Source organism: Chiloscyllium plagiosum, chromosome 24, assembly GCF_004010195.1.
Source record: "Chiloscyllium plagiosum isolate BGI_BamShark_2017 chromosome 24, ASM401019v2, whole genome shotgun sequence".
Taxonomy (NCBI): domain Eukaryota; kingdom Metazoa; phylum Chordata; class Chondrichthyes; order Orectolobiformes; family Hemiscylliidae; genus Chiloscyllium; species Chiloscyllium plagiosum.
This window is the reverse complement of record NC_057733.1, coordinates 9,103,506-9,123,775: the sequence shown is the minus strand read 5'-3', so window position 1 is coordinate 9,123,775 and position 20,270 is coordinate 9,103,506. Positions and strand designations below refer to the sequence as shown.

Below are 20,270 nucleotides of genomic sequence, written 5' to 3'. Positions count from 1 at the left end.
GCCATGCCCTCTATCTCTCTCTCTATCTGTGCCATGCCCTCTCTCTCTATCTGTGCTATGCCCTCTATCTCTCTCTCTATCTGTGCCATGCCCTCTCTCTCTATCTGTGCTATGCCCTCTATCTCTCTCTCTATCTGTGCCATGCCCTCTCTCTCTCTATCTGTGCCATGCCCTCTATCTCTCTCTATCTGTGCCATGCCCTCTATTCTCTCTATCTGTGCCATGCCCTCTATCTCTCTCTCTATCTGTGCCATGCCCTCCATCTCTCTCTATCTGCGCTGTGTTCAGGGACTGGGTGCTGCCGCACTGCACTCCTCCTGCTGGCGGCGCTGTGTGCGATCATTGATAAAAGCGGGCGGGCGGCGCGCGAGCCGGGCAGAGCGAGGGAGCGAGCGAGCGGCTGGTGGAAAGTTCGGGAATTGCCGCCGGGGAGGGGAAAGGCAAAGCCGAGCCGAGCTCGCCCCACCGCCTCCTCCTGCCCCCGCCCCACCCGTGGGGGGGTCCGCATCCCCCCCCTCTCCCCGACACCTCCCTCCGTCCTATCTCCTGTCGTTCACCTCCTGCAGCCGCCATCTTCCCTGAGCGGGAGTAACCGCCATCGCAGCTCCGGGCCCCGGCTGGGGTTTGAAAAGGCGAGGGGGCCGCCATCAGCCGAGAGAGAGAGAGACCGAGACCGAGCTGGAGCGTGCGGCCTCCCGGGAGTTACTGTGGACCTGAATCCAGGCCCCGGGAGGCAGTGGGTGAGGGCAGACCGGGTGATGTACCGGCGCCCTCCGCCGACTTAATCCGGGTGGAGGGCTTGAAGATTCGGCCTGTTTTAGGCGGAGCAAGCCGAGCTCCGCCGTGATTTATCGCGGAGAAATTTCCCTTATTTTCTTAAGAAAACACGAAAAACACACCGAGAAATAATCGCATTTTAATCCCGCGCCAGAGGAAAGTGAAGGGAGTTTATTTTCTTTACCTGTTTTTTTTTTAACCGAGATGTTGGCCGGAGCCAAGGACAATCCGTGCCGCAAATTCCAGGCTAATATCTTCAATAAGAGCAAATGTCAAAATTGCTTCAAACCCCGGGAGGTGCACTTACTGACGGACGAGGACTTGAACCAGGTGAGGGGCTCATGCGGGGAGTTCTTTCGCAAAGGGCAAACACCATTACCACCCTTTAATTTTTAAAATGCAACCTCTGTCCTCTTTTGTTTTGCGAGGATTGGTGGCGGGGAATCTGTGTTACTGGGGGAACGAAGAGTTCTCTTTTTTTTTCGTGTGTTTGGTCGTGGTGGAACGGATAAATGTTGCGGAATGAAGTTCACGTTTCGCCCCTGAACATATTAATCTTTTCTGTGGCTGGTTTTTACCCCGACTCTGAAAGTGTCGAAAAGTATGTTTAGTGGTAATCGCCCAGAACGATTCTCCCTCTTTTTTTTCCACCCCTCCCCAACAAAAACAAACCTCGATTTTGTCCTAATATTTATGGCTGCTGCTTCCTGCTTTTCAATCGTGTTTTTCGATTTTAAAGGAAGAGTGGTTTCCTCCTTTAAAACCACAGTGCCTTTTTTTGTCCTCTCCCGTGTTTTCTTCCCGATTTATTATAATGTATGGATTTGAAATGTGTGCGTATTTATTTTTTCGCTGCATTGTTTGATAAGTCTTCAGTTGGGGTGTGATTTTTAGCTCCTCCCTCTAATCCTAATAGTGCCCTATTTCGGAGGTATTTGGAAAAATGGTGATTTGTTTTCAGATGATCGTGTGTTTAAATTAGAATGTGCCAGGGTCTACTGTGATGGACTATCGTTTCTTGACAATTCTGGGTTATGATGAACATTAAATAACGAATTAATTTCTCTGTTGAAATTGTCCTGCAACCTCCTCCCTGCCCATACCCATGCAGCAAAACGTGTAGCTCCTGTTGAAAATTTTGTGCCAGTGTACTTATGTAACGTTGACGTTAAAATAACATTTGCAGAGCTAAATGTTCTGTTCAAAATTTTGGGTACCAGTCTTGGATAATTTTAATGCTTTGGCATATTTTTGTTGGCTCCTTTCTCCCTGAAATGTGGAGTCAATGTCTGAAAGGAATAATTTTAACAATATATAATGCTTGGGTGTAGATAAATCTGCATAGTTGCATTTTTGGTAGTTTTCTCCAACTTCAGAAGCTGCTTTTAAAGAAAAAGTAATTTAGGTACTTTTCTGAACCAGGCTGTTACTTTCTTGTTCTTCGTTGAAAAAAAATCAAAATATGTTGGCAATATTGGTTCCTGAGACAAAAATTGAATATAATTTAATGACTTTAATTATGAACTTTATTAACTTTACAAGAACATTTTTGTTTAATGCCTATAACTGAATATTTATTTTAAAAAAAACTTTGATTCGATCTCATCTTGAAAAGTAGTAATTCAAGAAGTTGTTGGAAAGAATTAAGAGTGCATTCTCTGCAATTGCAATTTAGTAAGCAATGGACTGACGTCCAGATTATTTAAATTGCTATATTATGTTTCTTATTTTGATGTCCTTGCTCTGTCATAGTTCCAGTTTGCAGTAATGAATTTGAACTTTTCAACTAATTGAAAGTTAATGTTTATGATTTGTTGAACTTTGTTCGCTTTAGAAATGAAAGGGATCAGAATTGTGCTACAACTGTGATAGTCTTGTCCCCATCAAACGTTAATGCTAACTTGGCGACTAACATTGAAAACATGTCATCGCCAGTTTATATTGTTTGCTTTTGAAATACCATTGTTTATTAAACCCTTTTGTTTCCTTGTTTTGATTTGTCACCTTTATTGCTAAATTAATAAGTACTGTGTTTTTTCAAATCTTATTTATAAGTGATTAATGGTGTGATAAAAGGAACAGGCAAGATAAGAGATACTTGTCATTTGACATTGACCAGTTCCAGTATGACTGTGCTGTAGTTATAATTTTCAATTGGTCACTGTTCACCTAGCACTTGATTTGTTTTAACACTTGTAACTCTTTAGAATAATCTGTGATCTGATGGGATATTGTAATATTAATAGATGTTATTTTACAGAATGAGAAACATTGTGAAAAATGGAGATTTCCTTCAGTAGTTGAAAATTTGGTTAAATGGATTTAAGACTTAATATTAATTCTGGACTTTGGTGATTTGGGATTTAGCTCCATATGAAAGTGCTGGCCATCTTACAAGTTGTCATGTAGTGGGATGTTAATTATGGCTGTTTGGGGTTATTGCCCTTCTCTTGTTCCACTGCTTTGACCGCTGTAGTAGTCTGCAACTTGCCTTGACAAGGAGTTTCGTCGCTCTTCCTTAAATTTGCTCCTTTGCAACTGTGTTTCACTACCATCCTTGTCCAATTTGTTTCTCCTTCCTTGCTCCTTGATAGTTAACGGAAAGAGCTTTAAAATCAATTTCTGCACTTGAGAAATCAATATTTGAATTATTTACCCCTTGTGTAAGATGGTTTCTCAACATGTTTGTTGGAATGACATTTTGGAGAGTAACTTGAACTTTTTGAGTTTGAGCTAAAACGGTAATGTTTTGTGGCCTCCAGGTTCAGTGTCATGTGCATATGACAGTTTGACTTAGAGGCTTGTGATCACTGGGGTCTGAGCTTTGTAGTCAAGTAAGTAGTTTTGAACTGTAGTCACGATAATATAGGAATATCGTAATGTTTGGTTGGGAGACTTTAATAGGATTACTGGGTATAGTACCATTGCCGTACTTTGTTGGCTTCCCAAGTCTGTGTCACTAATTTGACTTAGTGGTTACTCAAATTTTCCTCCTTCCCCATTTTTTTTGTTAACTCCTTACTGCCTTTATTTAACTCCTTTCTGTAGATTTCTATAATTCTATTACATGAACACTGATGTTGGCTTCTGTTTGGTTCCTGTTGTCTTTGCTCATCCTTTTTGTTTTGATGCCCAAAAATCTCCAATTAAGTAACTGCATAAGCTTGTATATCTGTGCAATTCCTTTCTTTTTTGTAGCATATTTTAAAGTACTGAAAACATTTCTTGAAGTTTACAGCACTTTATACAGCATTGTGCTGGTTCTAATTTATGAAAAATGGGAACAACAATATGGGCCATCAAAGTTTCTTATCAAACTAGGATGATAACTCCAGACTGGACCAGATCAGCATTATTTGGAGTTAATGTTGGTCTTGCCTCATGTGCATCTTATGTCGTATAACCTGTATGCCCTATTCTGTCCAGATTTTTATCACCCTATGATCTGTCTGCCTTTGCTTATTGTGATCTGCCTGTACTGATCGCAGACAAATCTTTTCACTGTACTTAAGTATATCTGACAACAAATCAAATAATTTACTGGCCATTCTCTGTCTGGCAGAAGAAGCAGAAACTGGTTGATCAAGAAGTAAACAGGACCAGCTAGAAGTGTCCTGAAAGCCGCACCTAGGTTTGGAGGGTACAGAACCAGATGACAGACTTGGGCCATTTAGGAGTGATGTTTTTTCCCTCAGAGTGGTGAATCTTTAGAAATCTGTACCAAGGAGAGCTGTGGAGGTTTAATTTTGAATATACTCAATATCTGAGATCAATGGATTTTGAGCTATCAAAGATGGTGGAGTAAAGTAGCGTGGATGTACAGATCAGCCATGAACTAGAGGAATGGTCGAGGAGGTGAAAGGGGTTCACTGGCCTACTCTTGCTTGACCTCCTATTTCCAACATTTCTCAAAGGGGAACTGATGACTATGCTGGCATTCTCCAACAGCCACAGAAGCAGCAGGAAATAGAAAATAGAAGGTTGTGTACTTAAAAATATAGTAAAGATGTTTGGAGAACATTTAGAGCTGGGGAGACCAAGGACAACTGTTAATGCAGAATGAGGTCATTCAGCCCAAACATGTCTGCATTGATTCTTCAAATGAATAGTTCATGTTGACTCCTTCATCTGCCAATCCCCATAATAATACATGTTCTTCCTTCTTAAGTTGGCAGTCCAACTCCTTAAATACTTCAACTGAACTTGTTAGCACAGCGTTTCAGACTGCAACACTTAGAGTTTCTATATAAAAATATAGATTTTCATTGTTAATTTTGCTTTGTTTACCAGTAACTTTGTGCTTATGCCATCCTTTTCTATCACTTCGAGTCAAAACTGTTTCTCCTATCTACTTTGTCCAGACCCCTCATGATTTTGAGCATCTTCTTCAAATCTCTTCTCCACTACCTTTCCCCCAAGGAAAATAGTTATAACTTCCCATGTCCGTCTGAAATTCCTCCTCTCTAGAATAATTCTCCTGAATCTGTTCTGTCTCCAATGTTTTCATGCCCTTCTTAAAATGAAGTCACATAACTGGATGAAGTATTCCAGCACGGGCCAAATTGATATCTTGTACAAGTTCAACATAACCTCTGAGAATGCTAAAGAAAGTCAGCTCTGAAGAAGAGTCTTTCTGAATTTGGAGCATTAACTAATTCACTTTCTCTCTGCAAGTGCTGCCAGGCCTCCTGAGTTTCTCCAATATTGTTTCTTTCAGATTTTCAGCATCTGCAGTATTTTGCCTATATTCAACGTAACATCATTGCTCTGTCCCTAATAATAAAGCCAAAAATTTGTGAGAAGATTTGTAGCTCGGGTGCTCGTTGTGGTTCTGTTCGCCGCGCTGGGAATTTGTGTTGCAGACGTTTCGTCCCCTGTCTAGGTGACATCCTCAGTGCTTGGGAGCCTCCTGTGAAACGCTTCTGTGATGTTTCCTCTGGCATTTATAGTGATTTGTACCTGCCGCTTCCGGTTGTCAGTTCCAGTTGTCCGCTGCAGTGGCCGGTATATTGGGCCCAGGTCGATGTGTTTATTGATTTGAATCTGTGGATGAATGCCACGCCTCTAGGAACTGCAGCAGAGACGCTAAGACAAGCCAGGAAATGGGAATCCTGTGCTGACCGCCTAAGCGCCACATACGAACAACACCGGTTCCTGCATGAATGCCGAAAGAATCAAATCCTTCCATGTGTCAGATACAGACCACCAGTCAACAACCCACAAGCCAGCGACGCAGCAGACAGAACGGATTCAGGATGATCCAGGTAATGATTACAGATGCTCAAACCAGACTTCACAAATACAGACAAGAAATTGTGCGCCAAAAATCGTTTATTTCAAAAACCACCAATCGGGAATGGACCCGGACAATAGAACAGGCTGTCACCATAGGACAGAACAGGACCACACAACGCAAAAAAAGGCACTAAAAGAAAAAATGGCCAAACTAACACACAACAGAGAGGACACCACAACACACACCTGGGTTAGAAACCTCTCCCTCAGTAAGCTCACAGACACGGAAAGAACAATACTGGCCAAGGGACTCCACTACAACCACAAGGACGCCAAGACATCAGACTTCCTAGCAGCTCTAGAATGCACACTCTGGAACAATGGACTGACAGAGACACAAAAAACAGTGAGACAAAGTATCGTACCTCTGATAACAAGGAAAAGACAAACACATAACCTCAACACCAAGGAGAGGGAAGCACTAAAATCACTAAGAAACGATAAGAACATAATCATACTACCAGCAGACAAAGGCAGAATGACGGTCATCCTGGACAAAGCAGACTACGTCCAAAAAGCGCAACAACTACTTGCAGATGCCAACACCTACCAAAAGAAGGAGTTTGACCCCCACCCCACAGCTCAGCAATAAGATAAACAACACACTGAGGAACCTACAAAAAAACGGACAGATAACCAGGTTTGACCTACAGAGAATGAAACCTGAAAGCAACAACACCCCCAGATTCTATGGACTACCTAAAGTACACAAACCAGACATCCCACTCAGACTACCAGGGATACCATCACACAAATTGGCTAAAGAACTACAGCAGAAACTGAAACACCTGATCAGTGGATCTAGACACTCTATACAATCAACACAGGAATTCTTGGACATCATCAGAAATATACACATAGACAAGGAAGAAACCATGGTCTCGTTCGATGAAACGGCACTGTTCACCTCTATCGACAAAACCCTAGCCAGAGAAACAATAGCCAACCTGCTGGACATACAGAACAGACAAGATGTTGAACCTATCAAAAAAGACTGCATACTTAAACTACTGAACCGTTGCCTCACAACACGCTTCACATTCAACAACCAAATATATGAACAAATCAACATTACACCCATGGGTTCACCCATCTCTGGACTCATAGCAGAAGCGGTAATGCAAAAATTCGAACAAACAGTCTTACCGCAAATTCAACACAAACTCTGGGTCAGATATGTGGATGACACCTTTGTAATCATTAAAAACACAGAAATAGAGAACACACACCAGATCATCAACGCCACACTCGCAGGAATCCAATTCACGAAAGAGGAAGAAAAGGACAACCAACTCCCATTCCTAGACGTGATGGTACAGAGAACACCGAACGGTGAATTCACCACAAAGGTATACAGGAAAGCCACACACACAGACCAAGTCTTAAACTACGAAAGCAACCACCCCAACACACACAAAAGAATTTGCATCAAGACACTATTCAAAAGGGCCACAACACACTGCAGTACACCAGAACTGCAAAAAGAGGAAGAAGAACACCTATACAATGTATTCGCCAAAAACGGATGCCCGTGCAACTTCATCAACATGCCGCAACCCAAAGGACTAGCCATACTACCATACATCAAGAGCATTTCTGAACTGACAGCCAGACTACTGCGACCACTAGGACTCCCAACAGCACACAAACCAACAGCCACTCTCAGACATCGACTCACCAGGACAAGGACCCGATACCCAGCCCGATACATTACCCTTATCAACCCTCTGTTACTTATCTTTTAAATGTTTTTAAAAAAACTTTAAATTAGTTAAACATTTTCCCTTAAGCCTGGGTTTCTTTTAAATAACTTGCAGTTATACATGTGACTATTTTTGATTATTGTTTCTAGAAATCTTCTTCTGTTGAAGTTAAATTCTCTGGCTTGTAATTGTTGACTCTGTCTACATATTGTTTTTGTAATAAGGTGTAAACATTTGAAATCCTTCAGTTCCCAGGCATCATGGAATGTCAAAGGAAGGCTGGAAAATTATGGCCAGTGTTTCTGTAACTTTAGTTCTTGCTTCCCTTTGTATCCTTGAATGCATCTCATCTGGTCTTGATGCAGTTCATTGTAATAGAAAACATGTTCAATATGCATAGAGATATAGTATCTGATCCAAGGAAGAAGCTTACAGGTTGGCCAAGAAAAATAATAGGTCTGAGAATTGGGAGCCGTTTAGAATTTGACTAAGGGCTTAAGAAGGGGCAATACTTTACAAAAGTAAAATTGCAGGGAGCATAAAGACTGACACTAAGTTTCTATAGGTACATGAATAGGAAGAAGATTGGTGAAGATAAATATAGGTTCCCTACAGTCAGAAATGGGGAAATGTATAATAGGGGATAAAGAAATGGCTGAGCAACTGAATGCATACTTTGGTTCTGTCCTCACAAAAGAGGAAACAAATCAGACACACGAAATGTTGGACAGTGCAGGATTTAGTGAGAGCGAAGAACTGAGGAAGATCGCTATTAGTAGAGAAATGAGGGGATTGAAAGTGATTAAATCCTCAGGGCCTGATAATCAACATCCCAGGAAGTGACTCTAGAAATAGTGGATGCATTGGTGGTCATCTTCCAGGATTCTCGAGACTCTGGAAGAGTCTGTGCAGGTTTCAGCGTAGCTAATGTTACTCCAGAATTCAAAAAGGGAGGTAGAGAGAAACAGGGAATTATAAACCAGTGCGCCCAACATCGGTAGTGAGGAAAATTCTCGAATGCATTATCAAGGATTTTACAGCGGAACATTTGGAAAGCAGTGGCAGAATCAGAAAGAGCCAGCATGGATTTATGAGGGGGAAGTCTTGCTTGATAAATCTGTTGGAAGTCTATGAAAGTATAACTAGCAGAGTTGACAAGGGTGGAGCCAGTCGATGTGCTGTATTTGGACTTTCAGAAGGCGTTTGACAGAACTCCTCCATAAGAGATCATTGTGCAAGATTAAAGTGCATGGGATTGGGGGGAAGCATATTGAGGTAGATAGAAAACTGGTTGGCAGGTAGGAAACAGTGTAGGAATTAATTGATCCTTTTCAGATTGGCAAGCAGTAACTAGTGGGGGTGCCACAGTGATTGATGCTAGGACCCCAGGTGTTCACTATATATTAATAATTTGGATGAGGGAACAAAATGTAACATTGCAAGGTTTGCACATGATGCCGAGTTGGGTGGGAGGGTGAACTGTGATGAGGATGTGTAGTTCCTTCAGCATGATCTGGACAGGTTGTGAGTGGGCAAATCAATGGCAGACGTGGTATAATTTGGATAATTGAGAGGTTATTCACTTTGGAAGCAAAAAACAAGGCAGATTACTACCTAAATGGCAGTAAATTGGGAGAGGCGAGTGTGCAGCGGGACCTGGGTATCCTTTGTGCACCAATGGCTGAAGGTAAGTGTGCAGGTGCAGCAGGTGGTAAAGAAGGCAAATGGTATGCTGGCCTTCATTGTGAGACGTTTCAAGTACAAGAGCTGGGATGGCCTTGGTGAGGCCACACCTAGAATATTGCGCAGTTTTGGTCTCTTTTTCTGAAGAAGGATGCTCTTGCTCTTGAGCAAGTGTACTGAAGTTTTACCAGGCTAATCCTGGGTATGGCAGAACTGACGCATGAGGAGAGATTGACGAGGTTAGGATTGTTTTCGCTGGAGTTCGGACGAGTGAGCGGGAATTCTAACCGGTCTAGACAGGGTAGATGCAGGGAGGATATTCCTGATGGTGGGTGCATCCAGAACCAGTGCACACAGTTTGAGGATTCAGGGTGGACCATTTAGGAGGACGTGAGGAGACATTTCTTCACCCAAAGAATTCATTCCCATAGCAAGGTGTTGATGCTCAAACGTTGCATGCATCCAGTAAGTGGCTAGATATAGCACTTGGGGCGAATGGGATCGAAGGTTCTGGGGAGAAAGTAGGATTTGGCTGTTAGATGATGGTCAGCCAAGGTCGTGGTGAATAGCGTAGCAGGCTTGAAGGGCCGAATGGCGGCCTCCTGCTCCTATGTTCTGTGTATTTCTTTTAATTTTATCTTTAATCAAGAATAGAAGTTGCTGGAGAAACTCTGATCTGGCTGCGCCTGGAGAGATAAAAGTTAACCTTTCAAGCTTGGTGACTTCATCACTTTTAAGCTGTGTGCCATGAAATTCTTCTTGATCATTTGTCTTGGCTCCCTTGTCCCCTGTAACCTTATTTAAATCTGACCTAATAATACTTGTGAAAAGTATGCAAATAACTTAATCCTATTTCTATTTAGGTGCAAACCTGTTCCAGCATATTTAGGGCTTCCAGCTCCCTTTAAGATCAGTAGGAGCATGGGTAAATAGAGTAACTAATTCCAATGCTGAAGTGCTGACCCAGAGGGTACAGATTTAAAGTGACTAATTATCTTCATGGTGCTTCTGATTCTTTCGTCCAACTTTCTCTTTAATGCACCGAGTGGTTACCATTTGGAGTATGTAACATGAGAGGGTGGCAAATACTAACTCAACAATCTCTTTCATAAGAGAACTGGATAAATATTTGAAGAAAAATTGGGAAAGAGATTGGGTCTACCTGAATTGTTCTGCAAAACAACTGATACAGAAGCAATGAATGATGTAGTCTTTTGTGATAGTGTTGAGTGTTTCTAAGATGTGAGGCTAGTTGTGACCTTGGGAAGGAAAGCACCAAATAAAAGGTGATGGTAAGACTCCAGCAAGGTACTATAAAATACCAGAACCTGGATCTAAGCAAACGTAGTGGCTACAGAGGCTCAATTCTGACACCTCTCCGCTCCAATATCAGTGAGTTGAGTTCACTTTCTGTAAGCTATTCCTGGCTCACCACCTTTAATTAAAAATAACTGGTTCAGAGATATGGCCTATACCTTTTTTTAAGAAGGAAAAAAAGTTGGAATTTTGGGTACAAATTTTTTTCTTGCTGGATTATCTGAGTCATCTGATAGAGTTGGAATGCTGTGGGAATAATCTGGACACAGAATCTAAAATGCAGTATGAGCTTCAAACATAGGAAGCCAACAGTAGCAACTGTAACCTGCACTGCTGTAGGTTAGGATCCAAAATAATCCTAGCAGTGTTCACCTTTTTCAGGATGAAGCACAAATTCTTAAACCATGGTAAAGTTGGAGATGTGAGCAAAGCTGTTGCATTACAGTAACAAAAAATGAGATCCCGTCATTTGTGTTACTTTACCTACATTGAACGTTTTAAGTTGATTTTCCTGAAAATCTTCTCTAATGTAATCTTGAAGCTGGGACATTTGTCAGAAACTTGAACCTAATATAGAGACCAGATGAGCTCCTGATGTCTGTTTTTATAAACACAAGTGAATCTCGTTTTCTGGATCTCGGGTATTGGAATGTGGATGTGTAGAGAATTTGGCATCTTTTAATCTTGCTCAGCGGTTTGTTGCTTGTGCCTTGGAAGATTTTTTTTAAAGGTTCTTAAACATTTGCATTTGTGTTCTTTAGTAAATGGAAACCTGGTCAAATTGTGTGTACGCAAAGTGTTTTGGTATTTGTTTTTGAAAAGAAGAAAAATGATTGTTATCCAGATGGTTACTGCCCTCCTCTCTGCCTGCTGCCCGTCCTTGATTTTAAATTGATTGCTATAAATTATAAATCCAGATAAGATACTATTTATTAGAAAATCTTTTCATCAAACAAGAAAAATAATGGCAAAATTGAACTGTAGAACATCAATGTTGTCAACTGTACTGTCATACATGTTTAATTTATGGTTACTTAAACTGTGTGATTGCTAAAGTGTTTCTTTTGTATGTGTTCACATGCTCACTTAAAAAAATTCCTTATTTTCAATGTGTTTATTTGAAACCTTAGTTTGTTTGAATGGGCTGAATATTTTGTCTTCAACTGAATTACCATGACTTTTTGATTTCAGTGTTGCAGAAATGTTTGTACATTCTGCAGATAATTGCCATATGCCTGGGCACATCAAACCACTAAATGGTGATGATTTGGATATTGAATAGCTGTGTCTTGGTAGGTAGCATGTTCAGTTGAGTCAGAAGGTTGTTGAATATTTGGAAGTGTATGGTAAAATAGGGCAAAGTCAGCATGGTTTCATCAAGGGGGCGTCATGCCTGACAAATCTGCTGGAATTCTTTTGAGGAGGTAACAAGTAGGTTAGACCAAGGAGATCTAATGGATGTTATCAACCTGAACTTCAAGAAGGTCTTTGACAAGGTGCCGCATAGGAGGTTACTGAGTAAGATAAGGGCAGATGTTGTAAGAGACTAGGTGCTAACATGGGTGGAAGATAGTTTGTTTGGCAGAAGGCAGAGAGTGGGAATGAAAAGGTCTTTCCGAGAATGGGAAAGGGTCAGTGTTGGGACCACGTTTCATTTTATACATTAATGGTCTAGTTGAAACAACTGAGGTCATTCTGGCTAAGTTTGCAGATGATACAAAGATAAGTGGAGGAATAGGTAGTATCGAGGAGGCGAGGAGATGGCAGAAGGATGTAAACAGATTAGGAGAGTGGGCAAAGAAGTGGCAGATGGAATACATTGTGGAAAAATGTGAGGTCATGCATTTTGGTAGGAAGAATGGAGGCGCGGACTATTTTCTAAATGGGGAGAAAATTCAGAAATCTGAAGTGCAAAGGGACTTGGCAGTCCTAGTCCAGGTTTTTCTTTAAGGTAAGTTTGCAGGTTGAATTGGTAGTTAGGAAGACAAATACAATGTTGTCATTCATCTTGAGAACTAGAATGTAAAAGCAGGGATGTACTTCGGAGGCTCTGGTCAGACCACATTTTGAGAATTGAGTAGTTTCGGACCCCTTGCCTCAGGAAGGATCTATTGGCTCTGAAGTGGATCTGGACGAGGTTAATGAGAATGATTCCAGGAATGAAAAGATTAACATATGATGAACATTTAAGGACTCTGGGACTATACTTAATGGAGTTTAGAAAGATGAGGGGGTAATATGATTGAAGCTTTCAGAATACTGAACGGCCTGGACAGAGTTGTTGTTGGGAAGATGTTTTCATGGGCTTGAGGGTCGAGGACCTAAGGGTACAGTCTTAGAGTAAAGGGCAGATCCTTTAGAATGGAAATAAGGAGAAACTTTGTTAGCTAGAGAGTGGTGAATGTGTGGAATTCCTTGCCGCAGAAGGCTGTGGACACCAGGTCATTCTGTATGTTTAAAACCGGGATTAGTTCTTGATTGTCAAGCGGATTGAAGATTATGGGGACAAAGCCAAAAAATGGGATTGATGAACTTATCAGCCATGATCAAATGGCAGAGCAGACTCGATGGGCTGAAGTGCTGGGCTAAAGCCTTAAACTAGGAGAAAGTGAACTGTAGATGCTGGAGATCAGAGTCAAAGTGTGGTGCTGGAAAAGCACAGCCGGTCAGGCAGCATCCGAGGAGCAGGAGAGTTGATGTTTCGAGCATAAGCTCTTTATCAGGCATATAGGGGGTCCACAAGGGGCCTGAGATAGGGGAGTGGAGCTGAGGGGAACGTAGCTAGGAAGGCGATAGGTGGGGTATGATGGTGATAGGTCAGAGCAGAGGTGGAGTGGTTAAGTGAGAAAGATGATGGACAGGCCTGAGTGCCGAGTTGGAGGATTGGATCTGGGATTTTGCATGTCCTTGGCGGAGTTGAAGTGGTCAGCCACAGGGTGGTGGGTTGTTTAGTGTGTCCCAGATGTTCTCTGAAATGTCCTGCAAGTTGAAATCCTGTCTCCCTGATGTAGAGGAGACCACATCGAGAACAATGAACACAGTAGATGAGGACACATCCACAATCATCCTCCTACTGTATCCTGGGCTGCCTCCACTGCCAACTCCTAGCCACCTGACGAATGGAGGAAGAACACCTCATCGTCTGCCTTGGGACCCTCCAACCACGAGGAATCCATGTCGATTCTACCGGTTTCCTCATCTCCCCTCCCCCACCTTTTATCCCAGATCCAACCCTCCAATTCAACTGTCAGATCTGTCCATCATCCTTCCCACTTATCCATTCCACCCTCCGCTCTGACCTATCCAACATTCCTGATGAAGAGCTTATGCTCCTCACATGTTGCCTGACTGGCTGTGCTTTTCCAGTGCCACACTTTTTGAGTAAAGCCATAAACTATATTGCTAAATCTCCAAAGGGATGTTTTTAGTCTTTCACAATCTTTTGCAGCTTTTTCTTTCTGTACATTACTTTCACTTGTTAGTTTTTCTTGTTAAGAAAAAATAAGTAGTGCAGATACTGCAAACCTCATGCAAAATAGGAAATGTTGAAATTGCTTTGGTTAAACAACAGAAAATAACATTTCAGTTGGATGAGTTTTCATCAGAATGAAGTTGGAGAATGAATGGTTCATTAGTGAGAATGAAGGTGAGGTAAGGGAGAGGTGGAAAATACAAGGTGGTGGGCAGGAGTGAATTGGATGATGTGGCCACTGAGGGTGCTAGAAATTTGAATTGAACAAAGCATTGGAGAAATTAAGTCGGTCTGGCAACATCTGTGGAAAGAACAACTCATTTTAAGGGCAACTTTTTTCACAGGGTGGTTCATATGTGGATTGAACTGCCAGAGGAAATGGTAGGTGCAGATACGGTTGTAACGTTGAAAAGACATTTGGGCAGTTACATGAATAGGAATGGTTTAGAGAGAGATGGGATGAACACAGGCAAGTGGGACTAGTTTAGTTTGGTTGGCATGGGTGAGCTGTTAGGAAGGGTTATACAGCACAGAAACAGACCTGACCACCTTTTGTCAGAACTGAAAATGGCTGGAAAATGGTATTTATGCTGATGTAGAGGGGAAGAGCAGTGAGGCGAATAGACAATGTGGGTTCCTGCTGAGAGATGGTAAAAGGAACCAGGCAAAAGAATTGGTGAGAGAAATGTAGGGTACAAATAAATGCTGAAATGGTCATAACAGGAGTTAGAAAGAGTTGAAAACAGGTGGGCTGTGCTGGGAGCAATCCAAAGAGAACAGAGCCTGGAGGTGAGGGGGTGGGGCGTTAATGAGCATCTAGATTCCTGCTCTGAAATTGCGCAAACTGAATGTTGAGACCTGAGAGCAGTAAGAAAACCAGGTGGATGGTGAGTTGTTGTTACTCCAGCTTCCATTGAACTTTGGAGCAGTGCAACAGGCCTGACATGCATAGGTTGGCGTGTTAATTAAGACAGCAGTCAACTAAAAGCTTGGGATTTTTTTTCCCAATAGAGGAGAGGCGTTTGACAAAGCAATCACCCACTCTGTTTCCTGTCCCCGATTGGTAGAGGAGACCATATTGTGAGCAGTGAGCACAGTAGATTAGGTTGAATGACGAGACAAAAGTAAGGACTGCAGATGCTGGAGATCAAAGTAGAGAGTGCGGTGCTGGGAAAGCACAGCAGATCAAGCAGCATCTGAGGCGGGATGGGACCATTTGCCACAGCAGATTCACTGCTGATGCTTAGCCACCGCCCATTGGCCACTGAAGACGATTCGCCACCGCAAGTAAATTGTATATTTTGAATATTGCTGGTATATAAAATTGTCGTTACTATTGGTTAAGGTAGTGTTTGCGTTGTTTCAGTAACAACTTATTTTCATTACAGGAGAGTTTTTTTAAGCTTGTATTTTTGGAATACAGTGTCCAAGTTGCAAAAGTGAAAACCAGTTTAAAACGTTGTGCAGAAGAATCACAGGAAGTACCTAGTGATCTTATTAATGAATGTGTAGTCGATGTCCCTCAGTCAGTCCTAGCATCTTTACCGACTACAAGCAGCATGAAGAAAATAATTTGACGGAAAAGGAATGATATTAGTTTAGCACCACCAAACCCTACTGGTCTTCAGCATTTGGTGATTCCAATTAGATACAAAGTATATAAGCCGGATAACTGAGCAGAAGAAAAAATTCTTTTGGCGGATAGTGGTCAAGGAAGTAATCGTATAATCATATTTGGTAGGGAATCTTGGATACATAATTTAGCAGAATCGATGTGGTTTGTGGATGGTACGTTCAACATAACCCCTATTTTATTCTCTCAGGTATATTGTATTTTAGCAAAAAGACTTGATGGGGTTCATCCAATATTGTATATACTTCTACCAAATAAGCAGCGTTCAACACATGTATGCATGTTTGAAATGGTGAAGTCCTTGGTACTTAATCCGAGACCACAGTATATCCATTGTGACTTTGAGCAGGCAGCTATCAGTGCTATGAGAGAATGTTTTCCTGAAGTTTGCATTAGGGGCTGTTTCTTTCTTTTGGCACAAAGTATGCATAAACCTATTACTGCAGTTGGAGCAACTCGTCAATACAACACCAATCCTGATTATGCTTTAAAAGCAAAAATGAAAAATGCTTTGGCTTTTGTGCCACTTACTGATCTTGATAACTATGTAGAAGCACTTGCAGATTTTTTGCCTCAAGAACTACAACCAATACTAGATTGGTTTGAATTTAATTATATTGGACTCTACAATAGACGTGGCAGTTGCCGAAGGGCACCTTTGTTTCCCCATGATATGTGGTCGGTCTGATACAGCAATAAACAATGAAGATCACACAAATAATCACGCTGAAACCGCTCATCGGAGAATTGCTTTTGAACTCTGAGCTCATCACCCAACCATATGGAAATATATTGGTACGTTAACGAAAGTGCAAAAGGGGTGTGATTTATATACGGAACAGCTGATAGTGGGTTACCCACCACAAATAAAGCTAAAAAAGTATCGAGACGCGACAATAGAATAAAAAAAATTGTTCTTGAATATGGTGAAAGAGATTGTTTGGATTATCTTAAAGGAATAGCGCATAACTATCAAATGAACTGAAATTTCATTGTTTATTATTCATGTGAGATTTTACTGCCATTATAAAGATTTTAAAAATATATTTCCTCTTTCTGGTTAAAGTTTGTAACTCATTTTTACATATAAACCAATAAAATTATATTTATTTTACCTCTTTTTATATCAATATGTAGTTGTATAAATAAAGGGGACTGAAGTATGAAAGAACAGGCGGGAGGGAAAACAATCAGTACATATATCTATTTCTGGTGGCAAATAGTCTCCAGAGGTCAAACAACCCCGGTGGAGAAACACTGGTGGCGAACTGGCAGTGGCTAATCAGCGGCGGCGAATCTGCCGTGGCGAATTATCACTAACCCCATTTTAGGAGCAGGAAAATTGACGTTTCTGGCAAAAGTCAGGCAAATCACTGCATCACGTGGAAGGTATATCTGTGGCCTTGGATAGTGGGGTGGGAGGGAGCTAAACTGAGTTGGCTGATGTTATTGTTGACTGTGGTAGTGGTGAATCCTTGGGTGTGAACAGAGGTATTCTTCCTCAATGTAGCAAACTCCATGCTCAGTTCTTAGCGTTAGCAATGTCATCAGTCCTCCTGTATGCATTGCAGACTTGCACATGACTATAATGTTTCAGCTTTGTTGCCTGACAGGACTTCCAAAACAAAGTCTAATCCTGGTTCACCAGATGGTCAGAAAATGCTTCAGGGAGGTCCTCACTAACTTGTGGGAGTCTCTAGCCTGACAACACCTAATAGGAGAAGAAGCATCTGTGAAGATGCTAAATGTTTGAGCATCTCCATTGAACCCAGATAGACGCTAAGCACAAACCGTGGAAGCAGTGTATGAAAACGTGAACATCTCAACCATCATCTTCAGCAAATTGCACCTGTGTCCCATGTATGGCACTATTTGTGGGTTACTTTATCTTCCAAGGACCTCGAGACTGGAGTGGAAACAAGTTATCCTCAAGGTATTATGCAAGTAGAAGTATATTGTGAGCAATTGCAACATAGCAAGATGGAAGTAGGGAAAGATTTAGCATAATGGGCCAAATCTACTTTGTCCGTAACTGTATAACTTGTCTCCCGCCCCTGACCGCAAGCATATTTTGAAGCTGTGGATGGTTGTAAGAGGAGGTGAATTTGGATGTTGGATTTCTTGCACTTACATGGGACATTGTTGGAATTGAGTGATGTGGTTATCAGGAATAATGGATGAGTGGACCAAGTATTATGGAGAGAATGGGACCTTTTAGGAAAACTGGTAGTGAGAGGTGGCCAAAGAGCGAGGTGTTCAGAAATGTTTTCATGGAGATGAGCCTTTGGGATGGATATCTAGAAGATATGCCAGAGTTATCACACTCTTCAGAAATGTGCAATTTCTCAACTGGTCACTTAGTACTTCTGTTGCCTCAAGCACAGTTCTCTTCTATCATAATGCTTTAATATGTTGTAAACTTTCCAGGCAATGTGTGGAAATTGTAAGCACCATTTGTTGAAATTGCCTCTGAAAATCATGACTGTTGGCATGGAGTCACTTTAAAAATCTCAACACCAGGTTATAGTCAATAGAGATTTTTCACTTTGACCACCCAAGTCCAACACTGGCACCACCACATCATGGCATGAAGTCAGGCAGTCCTGCTTCTCCAGCACATACCTAATTAAACATGGGCATTCGCAGCCATCCAGGAAAATTGCAACTTGCTTTTTATAAAGCATAGGCAATCACCAAAGAACTATATCATTCCAGCCGATTTATCTTTGTTCACGAAGGATAAAACAATATTCTTCTAACTCTGTCAGACTAGTCTGAGACCTGTATTATGACAGCTCATAACTAAACTAGATAGGACAGATTGCAAAATGTCAAATAACAAGCAGTCTGTGGCATCAAAATACCACCTGTCTTTGGAAAAAGAATTTGAAGATGTATAAGTCACCAAGGTGAAGTCTTGATGGCTTGACTATTTGTGTGGGGTGGGCCGATGCGGGGTTGGAGAGTAAATAACAGAACTTGCTTTGTGTCTGAATTCCTGACTTCCAGTTCATCTGAAAACCAACTTGCTAAAAATTCAACTAAAAAGAGTCAGTGCTTACTCAGAAACCTCTATTTTCAAAGGCTTTACTTCAATTAAAATCATGAATTCATCCAAGAAACCACAGACGTGCTACAAATCTGAGGCTGAGATAATTATATCTTGTTGTTTAAACTTTCTTCTGAGTGAGTATAAGGGAGTCAAATGAGTGCAATGTTGTGCTCTTAATCCCCTGGGTCAAGTGTGGGGTAAATACACATTTTAAAACTGATGGAATTATTAGGAAAATTGAGTTTCAAATACACAAACAACTTTGATCATGTTCAGAAAACACATTCTGTCAGTGACAATAGACTCTTATTCAGTTCAGCCTTTTGCCTTTACCAGTCTTGGCTATCTCTCCAGTGAGGCTTCCATCTTCAGAATCATTGATCCAAGGAGTGATATGAAGGAGCCCTAGCAAAGCTGGACTTAATGGGAATTGAGGGGGAGGATGACTTGCTGATTAGAGATATCATTGTATACTTCTTCTGGGATTTAAACCTGGGCTTTCTGGTTCAGATGTAGGGATACAACTACATTACTATAACCCTTAGTTCCTCAGGGTCATCTTTAAGGTCAGAAGTGAGAATGTTCGCCAATGACTAGTATTATGTTAGAACATAGAACAAAGAACAATACAGTGCCGAACAGGCCCTTTGGCCCTCAATGTCGAGCAGACCTGTGAACTAGTCTAAGCCCATCCCCCTACACTATCCCATCATCATCCATGTGCTTATCCAAGGACTGTTTAAATGCCGTAATGTGGCTGAGTTAACTACACTGGCAGGCAGGGCATTCCACGCCTTTGCCACTGAGTAAAGAACCTGCCTCTGACATCTGTCTTAAATTTATACCCCTCAATTTACAGCTATGCCCCCCTCGTATAAGCTGACGTCATCCTAGGAAAAAAGACTCTCACTATCTACTCTACCTAATCCTCTGATCATCTTGTTTGTCTACCAACACCTTCCACCCCGACCTCAAATATACCTGGACCATCTTAGACTCCTCCCTCCCCTTCCAAGACACCTCCATTTCTATCTCGGGCAACCGAATCAACACGGACGTTTACTATAAACCGACCGACTCCCACAGCTGCCAAGACCACACCACCTCCCACCCTGCCCCCTGTAAAAACGCCATCCCATATTCCAAATTCCTTCGTCTCCGCCGCATCTGCTCCCGGGAGGACCAGTTCCAATACCGTACAACCCAGATGGCCTCCTGCTTCAAAGACCGCAATTTCCCCCCAGACGTGATCGTCATTGCTCTCCACTGCATCTCCTCCACTTCCCACTCCTCCGCCCTTGAGCACCACCCCTCCAATCGTCACCAGGACAGAACCCC

At 41.8% G+C, this 20,270-nt stretch overlaps 1 protein-coding gene across 1 annotated transcript in view; it reads left to right on the top strand.

The window, feature by feature from the left end:
* The first annotated feature begins 968 nt into the window (after positions 1–968).
* LOC122562338 overlaps positions 969–20,270 on the top strand; it is a 410,892-nt gene continuing 391,590 nt past the window's right edge. Inside the window, exon 1 of the mRNA XM_043715214.1 lies at positions 969–1,107. Within this exon, the coding sequence (XP_043571149.1) occupies positions 982–1,107 (126 nt within the window). The 5' untranslated portion in view covers positions 969–981. The remainder of the gene's footprint in view (positions 1,108–20,270) is intronic.